This window comes from Corvus hawaiiensis, chromosome Z (assembly GCF_020740725.1).
Source record: "Corvus hawaiiensis isolate bCorHaw1 chromosome Z, bCorHaw1.pri.cur, whole genome shotgun sequence".
NCBI classification, from domain to species: Eukaryota; Metazoa; Chordata; class Aves; order Passeriformes; family Corvidae; genus Corvus; species Corvus hawaiiensis.
Genome location: NC_063255.1, coordinates 32225132 through 32244529, shown reverse-complemented (window position 1 = coordinate 32244529; position 19398 = coordinate 32225132). Strand labels below are relative to the sequence as shown.

The following is a 19398-nucleotide window of genomic DNA, read 5'->3' as shown; positions in this document are numbered from 1 at the left end:
GTTTTAATGCTATAAAGAAAGAAAACGTCCTTCACAAATTTATCAACATCTGCTTTTTAACAGCTGAAACTGTAAGCAAAACGTTCATGCTTGGTTACATAGAACACATTTCTGCTATTTGCTATCACATACTACATCAATAGTGAAAAGCTTCTGAAGGTGTCAATTTCCTCTGTAACCTTTTCTTCTGACAGCTTCTTCCAGCAGTTTTGTTAAAGAAAATTCTGCTAGGTTTGTTGTGATGTCTGGCACTTACCTACAAATGGGCTACTACCCTGAGTGCAAAAAATATTGAGGATGATGTACAAAAAATTAAGCAGCATAGAAGAAACTGTTAGCCCCTTCCACTTAGCACAAGGCATAGTTGTTTTTTATCAGCTGATGAGCAAGCAATGTTCTTCCTTTTCGGTTTCCTCTTTTCTTCCTTTTTCTGACAAAAACTCCTACAGTTCTGTTTTGTGCAAATTTTCTGTATGTCTAAAACGACTAATTCCCTGAACTAGGGATCTGTCAAAAATTGTTCCTTATCTTGATCTACTATCTCACATCCTCATAAGTACCAGTGGGCTTTTCCTATGAAGGTAGATACTTCCAAAAAAAAAAAAAAAAAAAAAAAAACAATTAGAAATAATAGAGTTCACTAGTAAACTTTTAAGCTTTTTGGAAGAAATGCTATCCTCACTCCCCTATGGAAATAGATCCAGATCACTGGATCACCCCAACAGCTTTAAATTTTCATCAATGCTCTTCTTCACTTGACTTCTTCGTTGACAATATTTTCTTCTTCCATAATGAATTCTTTTCCCTTTTTTTTTTTTTTTAATTCTCACTGGATATATTAATCTGCTCTTTCAGCTATTTTTTAAATATTATTTATTATAGTAAAATCCTGATGTACACAAAAATTGCATCATCAAAAGTTAGAGAATTCTCCCCTCCCTACCTTTACCTAATTAACCTCTCATTACTATTAGGCTCAAAAAATGCACACTTATGAAGAACCTTAAACAGGAGGCAGCTATACTGAAAAGCACCCAATTTTCAAGGAACACAAATTACAAAAATAGTAGTTTATCCTTCTCAGTGGAATAAGAGTAATGGCATTTAAGTTGTATCTGTAGCTAAAACAATAAATTTGTCCTTTGAAGACTAACTTTTTTGAGAGATTTTCACATCAAAGACACAACTATTCAAGTTTTCACTGCAAATTATATGTCTGCAGTGACCTGGTGCTTTCAGGCTTGTTCTTTGCTATTTAACTTCACTGCATGACTTTTCCAAATAACCTTAAGCATGCAGCTATCTTCCTGTTGTACAGTTCTACATCTGCAAAAATTGTCTTCTACACTTGCTTCATATTGTTGAACATGCCCTGACTCCCAGATAAGTATTCTTCCTGTTGTATCTGTTCAAAGGAGCAAAAGGAGGATTTCACTCCTAGTGTTGAAATTGGTTTCATTTTCAAGAAAGATTATTTAAAATGGCTTTGTCAACAGGCTCCTGATCAGTTTTCCAGTTAGCTATACAAATGCTGATCCCTGTGTTTGACCTATATTTCAATCTCATGTCCAGGGAAAGAAACAATGCTTGGCTATTCTACAATCCTTGGTTTCCGCTTCAAAAATCAATCAGACTAATCTTCTGTTACTCTTCTTATCTTGTACTACTTATCTTCTGTTTATTCTGTTTTATAAAGAAAAAACAAAAAAGAAGCAATAATATTTTCTCTCAAAATTGTTCATGTTATCATTCCTGTCATACAATCCAAGATCAGATTGCTCCTGCTCTTCAGAGTTTATCTAAACAGGAATGCAGTCAAGATTTAGCAATACTGTTGCTAAATTTCAGCATGAGAATATGTCTGTTCATTACATAAGTAGGCAAAATGTCAAATCTGAAGCACAACTACTGATGCCTTTTCCTGGTCTTAAAATCAAGACTCAAACACAGAAGGGAAAAAGGGATTTTACCTTGGTATTTATTTTAAGGATCTTTAGGTGCACTGAAAGTGCACATCCAGGTCAAATGCACCGCAGTGCACACCGCAATGCCCCCACCAAAAGATCAGGTATAACATTATAGGTCTTACTAGTTAGCATATCTATCAAAAATTCCCCAGTGAGAGGCTTGAATGAGCCCCCCTCCCCAAGGAACCTTCCCCATGATGGTTCTATCTCAGTTTACAGAATGTGTTCTGGAGAAGACCTTGAGGTCTGGGGCACACTGATCTGTAACTATGAAACTTCTAAAATGTTTAGTCTCCTAGCTGGATAAATAAGTCCAAGAATGTAGGCAAAAAGCACTAAGAATACAGAAGTTGTAAAAAGGTATAACAGGGGTATAAAAGAAAAGGCAAAAAATCATCACGGCATCACTACCATAAAGTAGGATAGTCAAATAATTTTGGAATGTTCACATTATTACATAGGGCATAAAGAAAGAATTTTAAATTGTTTAGTTGGTCTTCATATTTAGCTGGAAAAAACTGAAGAATTTCTGTTTCAGTGTCAGCATGGCAGTTGTTACAAAAATATTTTAAAATAATGCTACAGAAATGCAATATTTGTATTGTATATTTATTCTAAAAATATTAGTTCATCAACTTAAAACAGTATCTTAGAACCATGTGCTAAAAAGTCCTGCTTTATTTGACTACATTGAGATTTCCCTTTTCCCCTTTTTTATTCTTCCTGTGAACTGGCAGCCCCTTCTCGCTCTAGGAGGACAGCTCCTGCTCCTGAGAATCTGTAACTACAGAACAGACTCAGTGCCCTCAAGCAGTTACAGTCCTAGGAGCTCTGTCAAACAAATCATCTGTGTTCAGTAAACCTGAGCCATGCAGCAGCACAAGAGGGAAGTGCTAAGCACTAGCACAGGATGGAGGACCCTCATCTTCTGACTAACATCATCCAAGAAGGCCTGTTGCTTGCTCGGGGTTTGAATTCCTGGCATTGTTGAAAGACTGCTGAAGCTTGTCCAACCCTCACACTATTACTCCTCCTGCTCTTCCACCTGGGCACGAGTGGTACAGCTAGGGAAACCTGCAAAGTGCCGAGTGTGATTATGTGGCTTCGGAAGCTATGGTCAAGGCTCAAGTAGCGTTCTCCCCAGTTACATCAGTTAGTGAGGAGGAGGTTTGAGCAGCAGACAGATCCTGCAGGTCAACAACCAGCTGCAATCTAGTGTTGGCAACAAAGTTTTGGTTTCAATAGCCATTGAACCCTTCTGAGAATCAAGGACTGCTAGGAAGAGATGGGATCCACCAGACTGTGGTGGGCAGACACATCTTCACTAACGGGCTGGCCAAGGTGGTAAGAACAGTTTTATAAAAGTAACAACAGAAAAATGAACAGTAAGTGACAAAGCAGTGGACTCTGTTGAAAAACTAGGGGCGAGGAATGATGTGAACAAAAGATACCTCATAGTCAACAAAACAGGGCCAGGTGAAGTGGGATCACCCCAAGCATATGCACACAAATATAGAAAGGCCTAAAGAAGAACACTCTGGGGAAAGCTTCATTCTTGGGAATCAGAATGACTGGATGCATACACGGAGTGCTTGTGCACTAATGCATGCAGCATGGCAAACAAATAGGAAGAAGCAGAGCTCTGTATGTAGTTACGAAGTCACAGTCTCACTGGGATCATGAAGTTGTGGTAGGATGGCTCACATGCCAGGGCTGCTGCCATGAACATACACAGGCTCTTTAAGAAGAACAAGCTGAGAAGGCAGTCACAGGGAGACGCCCTTCCTGTGAGAGAGCAGTGGGAATGGATGAGCTCTGTCTTAGGATGGATATGAGCCAGCTGAGAGATTACTGGACAGGATGACTAAGCAGACTAACGTAAGTGACACTGTTACAGATTCCTGCTACAGACTGCCTGATCAGGATAGCATCTTCATAGAAGAACTGATCAAGCATGACGGAGGTAACTGGATAGCAAGGTGGCCTGAAAAATGGCTGAAATGCCAGGCTCAGAGGTTTCAGAAGCATGAAATCCAGCTTGAGGCCAGTCCACTAGCAGCATACCCAGTGGGTCAATACTATTAAATGTCTTTAATAGAGACCTAGATGACGGGACAGAGGGCAATTTTTCATATAATACAAAAATGGAAGGAGTGTTTGATACACCTGATAGTTGTCTTGACATTTAAGAGAAATTTGACAAGCTGGAAAAACACATTGAGAGGAACCTTACACATTTCAGAAAAGATAAGTGCAAACAAACCCTATTCACCAGTATATACTGGGGGCCAGCTGGTTGGAAAACAGCTTTTCAGACAAGAAACTAGGTAGAAACCAAGTGGAACGCACTCCAGCAAGGTGTCCTTGCAGCAAAGAAGGCCAAACACAACCTGGGCTGTGTTGGGAAGATCGTTGCCAGCAAGCCAAGGGAGGTACTGCTCAGATATGTTAAACCCGTATCTGAATTGCTGCATCCTGGACTCCCCAGTATGAGAGACACCTGGACATACATAGTAGTTCAGCAAAGGGCAATTAAGATGATTAACAGACTGCATTTTCTGTCAAATGAGATGAGACTGGATGAGTTGTGTTTGTTTAGCCTCAAGAAGAGAGGGCTCAGTAGGATCTTACCAATCCTGTGTATAAATAACCTAATGCTTCTTCTTTATACACTCACATAATCTCAGTGGTGTCTAGTGAACAGACAAGGGATAGCGGAAACAAATTGAAAAGTACTTCCAACTGCAAACAACTAAACTGACAGTTCCATTCAGTTTATCACAGAAGTTTCATTACATTAAACTAATTCTAACAACGATCAGGACCTTACCTTGCACTGATTTCAATTTTAAGTGGGAATCTGTAAGTTCAGTTTTAATTCAGCTTACTTTCCAGTAAGTTCACACCTGACTAAACTCTTCCCTAAAACAAAACTTTTTTTATTTAAGATAGTTATCTGTAAACAACAGAGAAAAAAATCATTAGTCATGTTCCAGTTTAAAGTACCATCTAAGCCACATCCTTACGGAATACCAACCAAGTTTGAACTAAAACACATGTAAATATCGACAAATGTACAGATAAAAATCCTCTGTATTTAATTCATTAAGTAAAGAATTACTTACATTTTTTGAAGGACCTGGGCCATCACAACCCCACTCGTTAAATCTTCCACAGTCTGGCATGGTGCCTCAACATTAAACGTTTGGATCTGTGGGAGAAAGGAAAAAGTTATCTTTTTTTCCTTCAATGTCAAGGAATTTTCAAAAGTTTGAAAAAAATGATACCAAATAGCAAACAGAATAAATGCCACACATTTAGTGTACATATTAGGTTTAAAAAGCTTTATATTTAATAGCCATCAAAGAAATTGTTTTCTCAATAAACTTTGCTACAAAAATCAGTATTAAATTCTCCAAAAGGCAAACTTTCCACTGCATTTTCTACTTACTGAAAGTGATCAGCGCATTAAACTACTTCCATATATTCATGTGCATATATTCAAGTACACTGTCTCAATCAACAAAAGTAAGAAACTCAGTTTTTAGAAGAAACACTGAACCCACAGAATGCTCATCAGCTCCCCACAATGAGAAGACAAAATGTAGATTGACTTATATATTCCAAACTTCATTATTCCCTGCTATCAGACGGAAGAGAAGAAGACGATGCTGTTAAACCATAATTGGTCTATGCACTACTAGCATTCTGAGCCTTTCAGTCTGCTGTATTAACACAGTGACAGGCACTACAGCCCACAGCAAAGCACTTTTCTTCCTTGCTCTCTTGGTGAGAAGAATCAGTCCACTTCAGGACAATCTTTTTAACTGGTCTAACTTATTTGATAATTTATTTTAAAGTAACATTATTTTTAAATGATGTGGATGATTTTGCAAAAGTAATTTTGATGGTATTATTTGGGGGATATCTGCCTAGTGTTCTCTGCTACTATCCTCCTCCTAGGGGAAGCCTGGGCTTATTTGTAGAAAGCACTACTCATATGCACAAGGGATAAGACAGTCTACAAGAGCACTTGCAGCTTCAGAGTACATAAATGTTAGATACATCAATCTTTTTTTTTCTGAACATAATGTACGACCATTCATGCTTTAGTGGCATCTGAAGGAGTAACAGTGATCAGTCATTTCCCAATAAATACCCTTTATATGTGTGTCTTAGAATAAAAGACAATTCATGTAACAGTGTGAAATTTTGAAGGTACTTCTCTGAGAAGACTCTCAAAAGGTCACGTGCACAACAACCAGATTCTTCTTACACTTTTGGAATAGGTATAAGCACTCTAGGTCATGGAAGGTACAATAGATCATGCAAGAACTCTAGCAGTGCCATTTAACATTAATTTGGAGTACAGGCACCTAGGTGAATTTTCCTTTTTTTTCCCTTTATTCTGGAGAAAAAAAAATAACACTCTATTAGGAAAAAAAAGCAATGATATCCATGAAGAGTCAAAAATTTAAGCTCTCAGAGCATGTTTCCTGATCAAGTTCAACTGTGACCAGTCAATCATGTCCATGTTCCAAAAGCACATGAATAAATTACTGAGTGGCATATAAAACAGACAGAAGTGACCTCTGCACTTCTGATTCAGACTTTCTTACAGCATGGTCTGAGCTACTTTAAAAAAAACCAAACCACAGCTGCTTCTCTAGAAAATCAAGAAGCCATCATAGATTGTCAGGACACTAGATGCAAATTGGAGTGGGTGGGTGAGGAAAAAAAACCCACACATGAAAACACAGCATAACAGGATATAACACTGATTTGCTATTTTGCCAGAAAATTGAATTTACCAGTAGTCTCTGAATTGTGGCAACACTGTTGAAGGAATACAGAGACAATTTTGAGTCCCCAGCTCAGCAACACATTAAACAAGAAATAATACTTTACAGCTAAAAAAAAAAGGGGCTGCAATGATACCATGGATGCTTATGCTTGAAGAAGTTCAAGATGCAAAAAAGAAAAAATTATCAAGCATAGAAAATGGAAACGTTTTTCTAATTTTGCATATTATACCTTTAACTAATGAAAATTGAAATCACTTTGCTGCACAATAGCCAAATCAAAAAATCACTTAAGAAGTACTGCTATTACGGTTTTGCAGAAATAGGCAGCGTTAAATGTTATTTTCAAATAAGCAACAGCAACATAATTAAGGTCTTCAGAGTTTTTTAGATTTATTTTGTAACTTGATATATGAAACACCTCCTTGACTAAATAAAAGCGTATGTAGATGATATCACTACACTGATGGTTAAAGAAAGATGACTAAGCCTATTTCCAAAACACAGAAAAACAAGATGCACATTCTCTGTTATTTTGTATATAATTTTATCATCATACTTCCCCAACACTTTACATAGAGAAAAAGGTCAAAAGTTTCACTAAGGTTCAGGTAACCTATTTCTTCCTCCCATAACCACACATGCAAGATTGCCATTGAGGAAAATAAATATTTTTCATAGTAAGCTGTCAAAGAACAGAAAGAAAGACTTAAATTAATGTGACTTTTATCTTCACTCATGTTTAAATTTTATAATAAATGTCTTTGCTTTTATATTTCAACTGTGTCAAATTTATGCTGCAAAACATTTATACAAATCTTAAAAAACAATGAAGTATATCCTTTTCATATGCTTCAGCAAGTATCCTTCAGAGATACAAAAGTAACAAATTTTCTTCAAAAAACCTTACATAAAACAGCTTTTCAAATTTGCATCAAAGTTAAACTCCTATACCATTCTCAGTTCTACAATATGCTAAACCCCTCTAGGAAAGCAGAGTTCATTTTCCAGAAGGGAAAAAATGGTAGCAATGTGGCAATGCATACACAGAGTCCGGCCATGGAGAAAAAGGAGCAAATTTAAATTTGTGCGTGTGTGTAGGCCTCTAAACAGCTATTCAGTAACAGCTGTTAAAACAGTGCTCTTCCTGTGCATTGTGATGTATCTCCTTCTGGAAGACTTCTCTCCCTTCCTGCAGGAACTGCTCCTCTGCTCCTCCTTCTTGAGTGTTTGCAATGCAGTCCTCATCTTCAGTTCCACAACACTGAAAATTAATTCCTGTTTGCTGATATGATTCTTGGGATTTTTTCCCCACTTCTTGAACCAGTGTATGGAGTCTGTGGGCACACATGAATCTCATGGATGCAACAAGGCCAAATGCTGCATCTGGGTTGGGGCAGCCCCCCAATCAACACAGTCTGGGGGATGAACAGATCGAGAGCAATCCTGCTGAGAAGGAATTGGGGGTGCTGGTGAGTGAGAGGCTGAAAATGAGTCAGAAACGTGCATGGCCAGCAGGTTAAGGGAGGCAATTTTCCCACTCTACTCCTCTCTCATGAGACCCCACCACTCTTATATGTCCAACTCTAGGGTCCTTAGTACAAGGAAGACATGGACCTGTTGGAGCAGGTTCTGAATAGGGCCACAAAAATGATGAGAGGACTTTCTTCCTATGAGGAAAGGCTGGGAGAGTTGGGGTTGTTCAGTCTGGACAAGAGAAGGCTTCAGGGATATGTCACTGTGGCCCTTCAGTAGTTAAAGGGAAGATGGGGACATACTTTTAAATAGGCCCTCTAGCAACCAGAAAAGCAGTAACAGTTTTAAACAGAAAGAGCATAGATTCAGACTAGATACAAGGAAGAATTATTCTAAGATGAGGGTGGTGAAACACTGGAACAGGTTGCCCAGAGAAGTGGTAGATGCCCCATCCCCAGTAAGGTTGGGTTAGACTCTGTGCAACCTGATCCAGTTGAACATGTCCCCACCCAAACCCAGGGGGCTGGACTACTTGACCTTTGAAGGTCCCTTACAACACAAACTATTCTATGATCCTATCACACAAGAGTCTGGGGAAAAGAAAGGGGTAAAGTAAAAAACCCCAGCCACTTGACTCAATCACTAGGTCTAGTAAGCCTTCATACCTTCCATCAACTATCATGTAATGAAAGAGAAGGGTGCTTTAATTTTACTAAATATTAATCCAGATCTCTGATCCACACGGACATGAACAGTAAATTTTTATACAAAGCTTAAAATAAAGATTAACAGGTGACAGTTACAACGTAAAGGAGGCTATCACTGGGGACTAAATAATTGCTTCAGGAAGACAAAACCTTAGAAAATTTACAGTTCCTCATTACATATATGGCTAGAGAGGATTTGTTAGCTACTAGAGATAGGATGCAAAAATGTTTTTCATGAAAAACACCTTTGATATGAAGGTAAGTGAACTGGACAAACACTCAGTTGTCAAAGACAGTAGGTAAAAACCAGGATGAAAATGTGATGGGGAACTCAGCATAACATGAAACTTGATGGGGAAAAAAAAAAGGAAAAAACAAACCAAAGCAAACCAATTCCGCCTCAAAGACAAAAAAAATTCTCAATGACCTTTCCCTTCACAACACTAAGGGATAATGAAAGACTTGCTCTTTGCTGAGTGATTATATACACAGCTTGGTTTTTATTACTGATACAGTTACGTAATAAACCCTTTAAGTATGGTTTTGCAATAATACCTCAAATCGTTGTTAGTGGTTCTTAGCAGATAAAACACTGTGTGACTGGTTACGTTAAGTATAAACACAACAAACAGTAACACCCAGTTATCAATTTATCTGAGCAAAGCACTCCCCAGTCACTGCTGGGGGATAAACTGGGCATCGGTCCACAGATTCTGACCAACCTGCTTGTTTCTGTTGGGTTTTGCCACTCTCTTTCCCTCTCCTTATCATTATAATTATTAGTACTGTTGTTATTAGCATATTTAGTGCTATATTATATTAATTATTAGTACTATTTTATATTGATGTTCTCTCTAGCCTATTATTACTATTATTGTTGCTATTTTGTTTCAATTATTAAATTTTTCTTATGTCAACCTGAAAGGTTTACCTTTTCTTTCCCATTCTTCTTCCCACTGGCAGGGGAATCAGCAGGGAATGAGCGAGCAGTTGTGTGATCCTTAATTCCCAGCAAGGGTTAAACCACGATATCACCACTTCAGAATTATTTATCCACTATTTTCCTATACTTTTGGAACTGACTATGCAAGCTTACAGCTAGCTGCCATGTAGAGCCTAGAACAATACCGTGCCACTACAGAAGAAATAAATCACATAGACAAGACACAGAGAAGTGGCTGTGAAAGGAAACAAGAAAGGAACCAGCCTCACTGGGTTGGATGCAAAGAGCACACTAGCAGAGAAGATTAAGGTGGGTTGGATACTTCTGTTCTTGCACATTAATCCTGTACTACCTACAAGTTATGCAAGAATCTCACTAAAATAACGTTTACTCAGCTTCAATGCCTGGAGGAAACCAGAATATAAATTCTTTTCACAATGGCAAGATAATTATGTGATACACACAGTTGTTCTTCCTCAGATGTAAAATTCTTGTATTGAGACAGATCTTTCAAATTAGAAGTGGATTCCCATCCTAAAAGCAGATCCTATGCTTTTGGATAACCTTAAGGTTTCTTCACCCATTTTTCTCCTCACAGTTGGTAGCACTGCTATCTTCTGCCTGCACAGTCATGGCACAAGCTGTTTTTTCATGCTTTCCAAGACAACAGCAGACTGCATGAAACCAACAATGGGGAAACAGATTCTCTAACAAGCAGCAGTTTTATTCCAAGATTTGAATTTGTGAATGTTTCCACTGATTTTTAGGTTGTCAGATTTTCATTACTAAAATATCAAAAGCTACTTTGCAATCCAGCTGTAATGCTAGGCACTCAATTAGCCCAACAATGAAATTACAAGGCTTTTATATTACTGGTCAGGGTGGGGATTCTTCTAGGGAAGGACCTGAATATGAATTTTTAATTAATTTCCCTCTCATTTTATGTATATTGTGTTTAACCCGAAATATCTGAACAAGTCAAAGCCAGGAAATAGCTCAATCAATATATTTTATTCAAAATGACACTTTTTCAAATATTAAATATTTCCTTCACAGAAACACAGCACAGAAATTAGAAGATACACCTTTGATGCCTTAGGTTTTAACCTTTATATTTTTAAAATTCTGTACTGCTCGGTGTGTGACTCTGAAGTTTCTTGTAGCCTGTTAACTTCTGCTCTCTCATGCTAGGTAGACATAACAAAGCCTCTCCGGCCCTGCTTTCCAAGGACACCAAGACTGTTCTAGGCCAAAAGTATAAACCAAAGAGCAGCTAAGGTGGGGGGGCAAGCTGAGGGGGAAACTGAAGCTTTAACTGGAGAATTAACCCTGCTGTGCAAATGAACCAAACCTATAAAAGAGTGAAGAACTCGTGACCTGGGGTCCATCTTGGGGTCCATTTTGGCAATAGCCTGTAACTGCTACCTTTGAAGGCCTTTCAAATAAATACCTATTTTATTCTTTCACTCCTGTCCAGTCTCTGTGTCTAGTAGGCCTCTTAAGGTATCACCTTAACTAAAGCTTTCTTACTCAAGGAGTTAAGAGATGAGAGAGCCATGACAGCATAACGCAGTTACTGCTGCACTGTCTTGGCATTGCCACTAAATTGCTGCTAACTGAAGTGTTCAAGTATGACAAATTATTAAGGATACAATGAACAGAGTCTCAAGTCTGAATGGTTTTTGGTTTAACCATTTCAGAAACATTAATGAGAAGACAAGCTAACCTACCAACTCCTGTGGTGAAAATGAATGTATTCCTGTTTTCAGCTGAAAGCCAGATGAGCCAACAGATGAAAAAGAACTCTAAACAGCATTTGCAATGAAGATAAAATGAAAATATAATACAAAATAGAAAGGCCTAAAACAACACCATAAACCAATGGCTCTTTCCAGTCAATGCTTTCTCTTCTCAAAATACAAGCTACTAAGAAAATGCAAAACTGCCAAACATTAAATCAGTGCACCCATGTTTATAGGATATGTACATTCACATTCCACCAAGCACCAATGAATTTTAGCAAGCTTCAAAAGTGCCTTTTAAGACAAGAAATATTTTCTCATGGCAAAAAAACCCCTAACCCAAAACACAAATGGTAGGATTTCCAGCAACCAGCAGCTTCCTCTGTTAATCGGAGTGCAAAAATTTCCATCTCTACTACTCAGAAGTGACAAAATAACACACTTACAACAATGTCATATTAAACACCGAAGTACGATATGTTCTACTTTCAGTACTCTGACTCACAGAAGCCTAGATGATAATTCAGCCCATAGAATTAGGACACATGAAGTTTCACCGAAGAAGGATAATGAAACTTTTCTGTAAAAAGAGGTGTTCAGTGAACAAAAGAATTAAATTCTTTTTATTCCGAATGAAGATGGCTAGGCTACTAGAAACCTGAACAACATCAGGCAAATGTGCCCAAATTGATCCATACTAAAATAAAGAACAGGCAGCAAGACCTAGCAACTATGTGAGGGCACAGGGCCAAGTAAAGTCAATTAACTTCTTGGCTAGTGGCTAGTCAGAGAAACTTCCCAAATTTATACTTATTTCTAATATTACTTAAACAACAAAACAAAAAAACCCAAATCAAACAAAAAGCAAACAGAACAAAAAATAAATAAAAACAAAACAAGAAGTGAAAAGAGATGACAGCTTTCCCCTTGCAAAATACAAAAGAAGAATAACAACTATTTAAAGCCTGTAACTCCAACCTTTGCTGCTATAATTCAGATGAGAAATATTGTCCCTATTGACAGGCGAAGGTAAGAGCTCTCTTCCCCAAAGGCACAGAAGATGAATCCAAGAACACTAAGTTCTACTGAAATATCATCTGCACACACTTTCTGATCAGTGTGGAAACACAGGCTTTCACAGAATCACATGAGTAAGAAAGATTTAGCAGTTAAAAGATAGGATTAAGAGAAAGCTGGCACTAAGTTTTCACCAGATTAAGAAATTTCAGACTTAACAGATTCTAGAACTGGTAACACAGATGTATAGCACACCACTAAAATTAGCATATCTTGCAGTTCAAGTCTTCTCCTTTTCCTTATTTATATTTCAACAGTTTCCTGAACTTCATGGAATTCTGTGCAGAACAAGATTTTTCAGAGGCTGACCAAATTCCATGGTTCCTTAATAAAAAGGCGGGAGCCACCATGTAACAGCATCTTTTGACACTGTCCATAAAATAAAATCATTAACCCTGCCAGAGTGATCAAGTCATGCTGTCCGGGTTTTTTTTTTTTCCTAGCCACAAAAGGGGCAGTACAGTTAATAAAACCAAACACACACACAAAAAACCACACAAAAAATAAAATAAGAAACAAACAAAAAAACCACAAACATAAATTCTGTCACAGTTAGTTACACACTTATTTCTACTTATTCCTACACTGAAGTGAAACTATGGATACCTTGCTGCCATGGCAAACAAGTTCACTCAAAGATTTATCTTACGTAATCCTGAAATGTAGAAAGGCTGTAACTCATTTAATAATTTGCAACACTGGAATGAATAAATTACAGAGGCTCATTTCCTCGATCTATTGTGCCCAAAATATAAATCATGTGGGGTAAAATAGGCATTTGTTGCTTAAGTATCCTAACTTAGCTACCGTGAGAGACTTAGCTTCAAATGGGAGCTCCACAGAGGACACAAAGCACTACACTTCCAGCATGACACACTTTTGCAAAGAAGCTTGCAGCTAAACGGCATGAAAGAGCTCTAGGAATCCCCAGGACTAAAGCACATTATCATCAGATTTACAATGCATCTTCTTGTGCAATACTTGCTCCACTACCTGCATCACTTCAAAGACATTTCCTGTATGCCCCCTTTGAAAAGCTCCCATCCCTTTGTGGCCCCAGCTAGTCCACTGAAACACAACTCTAGCTTTGTATTCATTCAGAAGCTTCTGCCTGCCACAGGCAGGAGCGGAGTGCTGGCTGGATTCTCCCGCCCTTAACCTTAGAGAGCTTTTCCCTTCACTGAAACCCTTCTCCTCCTTTTCATCCTCTTTGTTCTCCGCCCTGAATGAGCAGTACTAAGGAACTCACGGGAATGACTTAAGTCATGTATGGCAAAGGCAGGCAGAAAAACAATACAAGCATACTCTACAGGGCACGAAACCACCATCGGTAGTTAAGGGAAAGAGTTAATCCCCCTCCCTTCCCTGTGTGGCAGGACCTGCCAGGTTGTTGGCCACAAAAGCCACAAGGACACTACTACTCTCTTTCCCTCATGCATTCCTGCCTTAACCTTGTGCTAGTGTTGGTTGCCATGTGGCAAATAACCTTGCTGTTGTTTGCGGGTTTTTTTAATTAATTACTAGGACTTGCAAATTAAATTGATTAAACAACCCCAGACTTAGGCTCTGAAGTTGGGGGCACTTAACAAAACAAATTAGGCAACAACCTTTCTAAACGACCACACTAGAGTCAGCCAAGAAAGCAGAGAGCAGCAAGTGCAATTGTGTAGCAGGGGAAAGATAAGAGGGGCTCACCGCTCAACTTGAATGCCTGCAATTGCTCTACAAAAGTCAAACATATTGCACCAGAGATCTCTAATGGTCCAGGAAGAACAGAATGTTAGAATATTATCTTCAAGTTTACAAGCCCCAAAATGTCACAATTAAGGCGGACAATTGTGCAAAATTCAGTTTGATTTAATCTCTTTGAAACATCTGTATTTAAGTATTTCAGAGAAGATAGAAACAGTTTTCTCTCGACACCTCCCACTTTGAGATTAACAAGCTAACAGAAAAGTTGTTTCCTTTACACTCTCTAAGGTTCACAGTTCCTAGGAGCAAAGTCTGTTTCTTCTCCAAGCAACATCTTGCAACCCTTCACCAAAAAACATGAGGGGGCCGAATTGGGAGCTGAAATTGAGCACATACTAAATCATATCTGAATTTTTTTTTCAGAGAACTGCTATAAACACACACTGTATAGAACAGCTCTTCAGGAAGGAGAAAATAGAAAAAAAAACAGAATTTTGGACAAGGCCCCAGAGAATGAAAATCTAACAGTGTTAAAGTGTACGCATGATGAATAATGCCTGCACCTCCAAATTCTGCGTTCAGTTTTCCTTTCTCAGGTTGACTTAAAAGATGGCAGGGAACATATACAAACTGTACCCTATTACCTTTAATTATCGTACTCCTATGTTATCAGCCTTCTATAACTTGCTCTTCAATGTGATCTTGAAGAGAACTTCCTCTTTCTTCCTGACCTCTCAGCAACACGTTAAAAAAATCTCTATTACCTAATAATGGTGCTAGACACTCCAGCTCCTTCAAACATGGTGAATGTTACACTCAGAATATCACAGAAACACCTATCCCTTTAAAAGCTGGAGCAACAAATTCTGTACTTAGTGAGAGGTCATAAAATATAAGAAAAGGTTGCTCAGCCTACTGGTCTTTCACATTAGTTACAGGGGCTGTCATCTGCCAGGTTCCTCAAGCCACATTCCATGACTGCTGACAAGTTCAAGATTTTTGCCCTCTGAACAGCAACATATTGTATTCAAACAGAATAGTTGTCTTGATTCACTGTCGTCATCATCAACACAATCAACCACTCCTGAAACATGTTGCTTTTTTCAAGAGGTAAGACATGCTGATGCAATTATATTATCAGGAGAAAATGAAACTCTACAGCTTTATGGTCAGTGGCCAAGGATTGGAAGAAGATGCAATTTAAACAGGTATAGCAAGTTGCCTACAATCTTGGCAGCCACAAGAAACGAGAGGAGTACATAAAAACGCAAATGCACAAGCATCGAGAACAGCATAATCTGAAAAAAACATAACCGGACAGTACAGAAAAACAGCGTCCCCAATAAACTCCAGCAATTTCTCTTTGAAGAGTGCCTACCAAGCACTTGCAAGCAGCCTTCTTGAGGAATCAAAATCTGTTTCAGCAGTTGGTCACATGGTCTCTGTACTTCATACTACCACAGACAAATCCTTACTGTTGGGGATAGGCCACGACACAGAATACAGCAATGCACTGTACTGAGGAGATTTTTCAGCCAAAAAGGCAGAAATGTCAGAGGACTCACACCACATAAATGACCAAAGTGCTTGTGAAATAGAGAATACTGAAACAGGAGCCTTGCAGTGTTTAGAAAGTTCTCACTTATCACAAAAGTTTTAACAGAAACTTCGGCCTTGAGGGTTGGAAAAGAAGAAAAGCAGACAAGATGCAGCTTGGTGGAGGCAGCACATACTAAAAAAAGAGATATTTGTCATAATGAAAGAAAGTTCATGGCATGTCCACATCAACTTACTACTTACAACCACTTAGCAGCAACCTTTTTGAGGAATCCTCCTGTTTATATACCAATGCTAAGCAATCTTTTCAGTATCATACCTTAGTTCTGTGCTGAAAAAGAAAACTTGTCAGGTTACGTAGCAAAAGCCTATAGCCATCACAATGATTTCACACATATTAAAGTACAACTGGCACAGTTGACAGCGCTTCATGTTTTATGAAATGCCTCAGCTATGTACCTAAGTTGAGAGCACTCCTGACACCACACACACAAAAAACAACCCAAACTGAGCACCAAAAACCCATGTGTTCATATGTGAACCAGTCTTAACTTTTAAGCAAAAAAAGATGTTGTCAATCTCTTCTTAGATACACTGAAACAACTTTAGTATCATTGCAGGTATACCTCACAGACGTTTTTCTAAACTGCCTTGGCTGAAGCGCACCTTGGATAACAATTCCACAGTGCATAGGATAGTCTCAGAAGAGGTTTGTGGGAGATTTTTGGTAGAGCAATAATTCTACAATTACAGTAGGTTGCAAACAGTGCTGAAGTGCAATATCAATTTTGAGAAGCCTGTACTTGGTCTCCAGTCCTTCGTTTAGTTTTGCTCACGTTGCCACTACTGTGGCTGTCTCAAAGTAATATCATGGTCACCTGCTAAAGTGGTAGGAAGTCAAAGGTCACCCAGCTGTTTAAAATCCTGAACAAAAATTATTTAGGAACCCATTTAATGACACTGTCAGAGGGGTGAAAAATTAACAACAATTACACCCCAAGCTAAAGCCTAACAACAAAAATGGGTATTGGCAAAATATTAAAAAATAAATCAAAACATATTCAGACGTAAGCAGCTTGCCCCAGCTTAAACACAGCGGAACAGAAATCACAGGCATGCAAGGTAAAAAGCCTAAGCAATATTCTCCTTCATTAAAATCATGAGCTGGCAGAGGGAGGAGCACTTTCTTCTCACCCTATATACATCTGAGCAAACATTCAGTCTAGGCCGAACAGGTTCTCAGACTTGCAGAAACCCTTATCTATTCAAAACACAGACAAACCAGTTAAAGTACTTCTGTATGAATGTTAAGCAAGCAACCTGGGAGGTTAAACCTGTTCTACTGAGCAGCCAGCTTCTCTGGTATAATGGGAAATGACTGGTCTTCCCAGATGTGCATAAACAGTTATTAAGACAGCTCTACCCTCCTCTCTAAATGAACGGTTTCCCAAGAATCATTATGGGACTTGAGAGAAAGCCAAGAAAAAAAAAGCAACTTCTTTATAGACAGTAAGTTTCACTGAAGAACAAAAAACCTCATTGCCTCTTCTGCAAGTTTCATGTATCCTGGAATAAACTGAAGTCACCTTTCTTCTTTTTACTGAGTCTGTTTCAAAGCCACATTCACACATAAATGATGAAACTGTAAAAATAATCCATAACTTCATACGTTCATCTCAGAATCCAGCTGACCCATTTGAATGCTGTTTTAAGAGAATTTACTATTTCTGCTAACCAAAAAAGCTGCAGCTAGTCTCTTCCTTAGCTCAATGTTTGAGTGGGTGGAAAGGTGAGAAGTGCAAAGGGATCTGTGTGGACCATTACTACAGACAGGACCAGGCTCCACTGGATAGGTACAGCTTCAGGAGTGCAGATTATAAAGACTGAGCCTCTCACTCAGCTTTTCTTTGCGGGTATTAACACCCATCGACTTCCTCATATTGGGACTTTTCATTCCCCATACTTAAAGGAGAAAGCATGAAAAGCCAAAAGCAAGGCAAGTGGCCAACCATAACAAAGGTAGAAAAGTTGGCAGGAATGTGAAGGAAAGAGAAACTGGGTGACTTATTCCAGACTTACGCAAAGCATTTCCCCAAAAACATCTTTCCCAATATCGTTGCCTTCTACACTTTTAGGCCACTTGTTCACCTCTAACAATAAATTCATTTCCCTTGCTTATCCTTTTTGACTTTCACTGAGAAATCTAACCTGTTATTCCCCAGGAACTTACTCATCACCATCAGAGATTCAGTCAGCTTTGGCCTCTCATAGAAAAAATGTCTAAAAATTTCTGACTCTATTTAACAATCAGCTGTATTGCAGAGTTTCATATTCTAGGTATTTACTTGGCAATTTTGTGCATAGAGAGGGGAAAAACCCCAAACCAAAATCCAGTGGTTTGAAACAACTAGTCAATAACTCAGCTACTACAGAAACACAAGCTCCACGTCTGTGTTACAGTCATTGCTCAGACTACAGAGTAGTTGCAAACCCAAGTTTAACATCCACGACATTTTGGCTGCTCTTTGAGTGACAGCATAACCTAAAGACATTTTTGGAAGAAACTGCAAACATTAAAGTGGTATAAATCAATTGCTATTATAAGATCATAGAATGGTTTGGACCGGAAAAGAACCTTGAAGATCATCTGGTTCCAACCCCTCTGCCATGAGCAGGGACACCTTCAGCTAGACCAGGTTGCTCAGAGCCCCATCCAGCCAAGCCTTGAACACCCTAAGGGATAAAAATATCACCTCTTAGGTTGATACTGTAATATCCTCGACCTCATCGGTGAGTTCTGTCTCTCGAGACTCAAGCACTGCTTAGAAACAGACAAAAAACAAACAGGCGGAAATGCAAGTTTATGATCAAAAAGGCGGCCTTGCTTGGTCAGAGCAGCGGGCGGGGGCGAACAGCGGGGCACTGACAGACCGACGGCATAGCAGGACAAGGATCAGGGCCACGGCCTGCAGCTCGCCCGCCCAGCCCGGGCGTACCTGGGGGCGCTCCCGCGCCGGCCCCCCGGTCCTTTGTTCCCCTGCTGCAGGGGCAGCGTTGAGGCAGAGCACGGCCCTGCCCGGGCACCCCCGGAGCGCCAATATAAGACGTAAACAAGGCAGGGCCGGGCCGCTCGAGCTCCGCCGACCCCGACCCGGGCGCGGTGCGGGCCGCGGGGCCTCTATCACCGGAGAGGAGGCGCGGCGGGGCGGGAGGCGCCCAGCGCCGCGGCCCTGCGGTGCGGCACAGCTCGGTGCGGGCGGGCAGCGAGCACTCACCCAGGTGAGCAGGCTCTCGCCGAGCTCGGCGCGCTCCAGGCTCTCCACGTTGAACATGGCGGGGCTGCGGGGCCGCGGCCGGGTCGGTACCGCCGGTCCCGCCCCGCCCCGTCCCGGGCCGGGCGGTGGCGCCGACACGTCACCGCGCCCTGGCGGAGTC

The 19398-nt window shown here is 39.7% G+C and overlaps 1 protein-coding gene across 6 annotated transcripts in view; it reads right to left on the bottom strand.

Moving 5' to 3' along the window:
• Window positions 1–19362, bottom strand: part of HOOK3 (hook microtubule tethering protein 3) — an 87402-nt gene extending 68040 nt beyond the window's left edge. For 5 of the 6 annotated variants that reach the window (XM_048291612.1, XM_048291613.1, XM_048291615.1 and 2 more), the window contains exons 1-2: window positions 19239–19361; window positions 5093–5178 (exon numbers count right to left, since the gene is read on the bottom strand). In XM_048291612.1, the coding sequence (XP_048147569.1) occupies window positions 5093–5178; window positions 19239–19295 (143 nt within the window). In that variant the 5' untranslated portion in view covers window positions 19296–19361. Of the gene's footprint in view, window positions 1–5092; window positions 5179–19238 lie in introns of all 6 variants that reach the window. The other variant, XM_048291617.1, reaches the window with a different exon arrangement.
• Window positions 19363–19398: the final 36 nt, after the last annotated feature.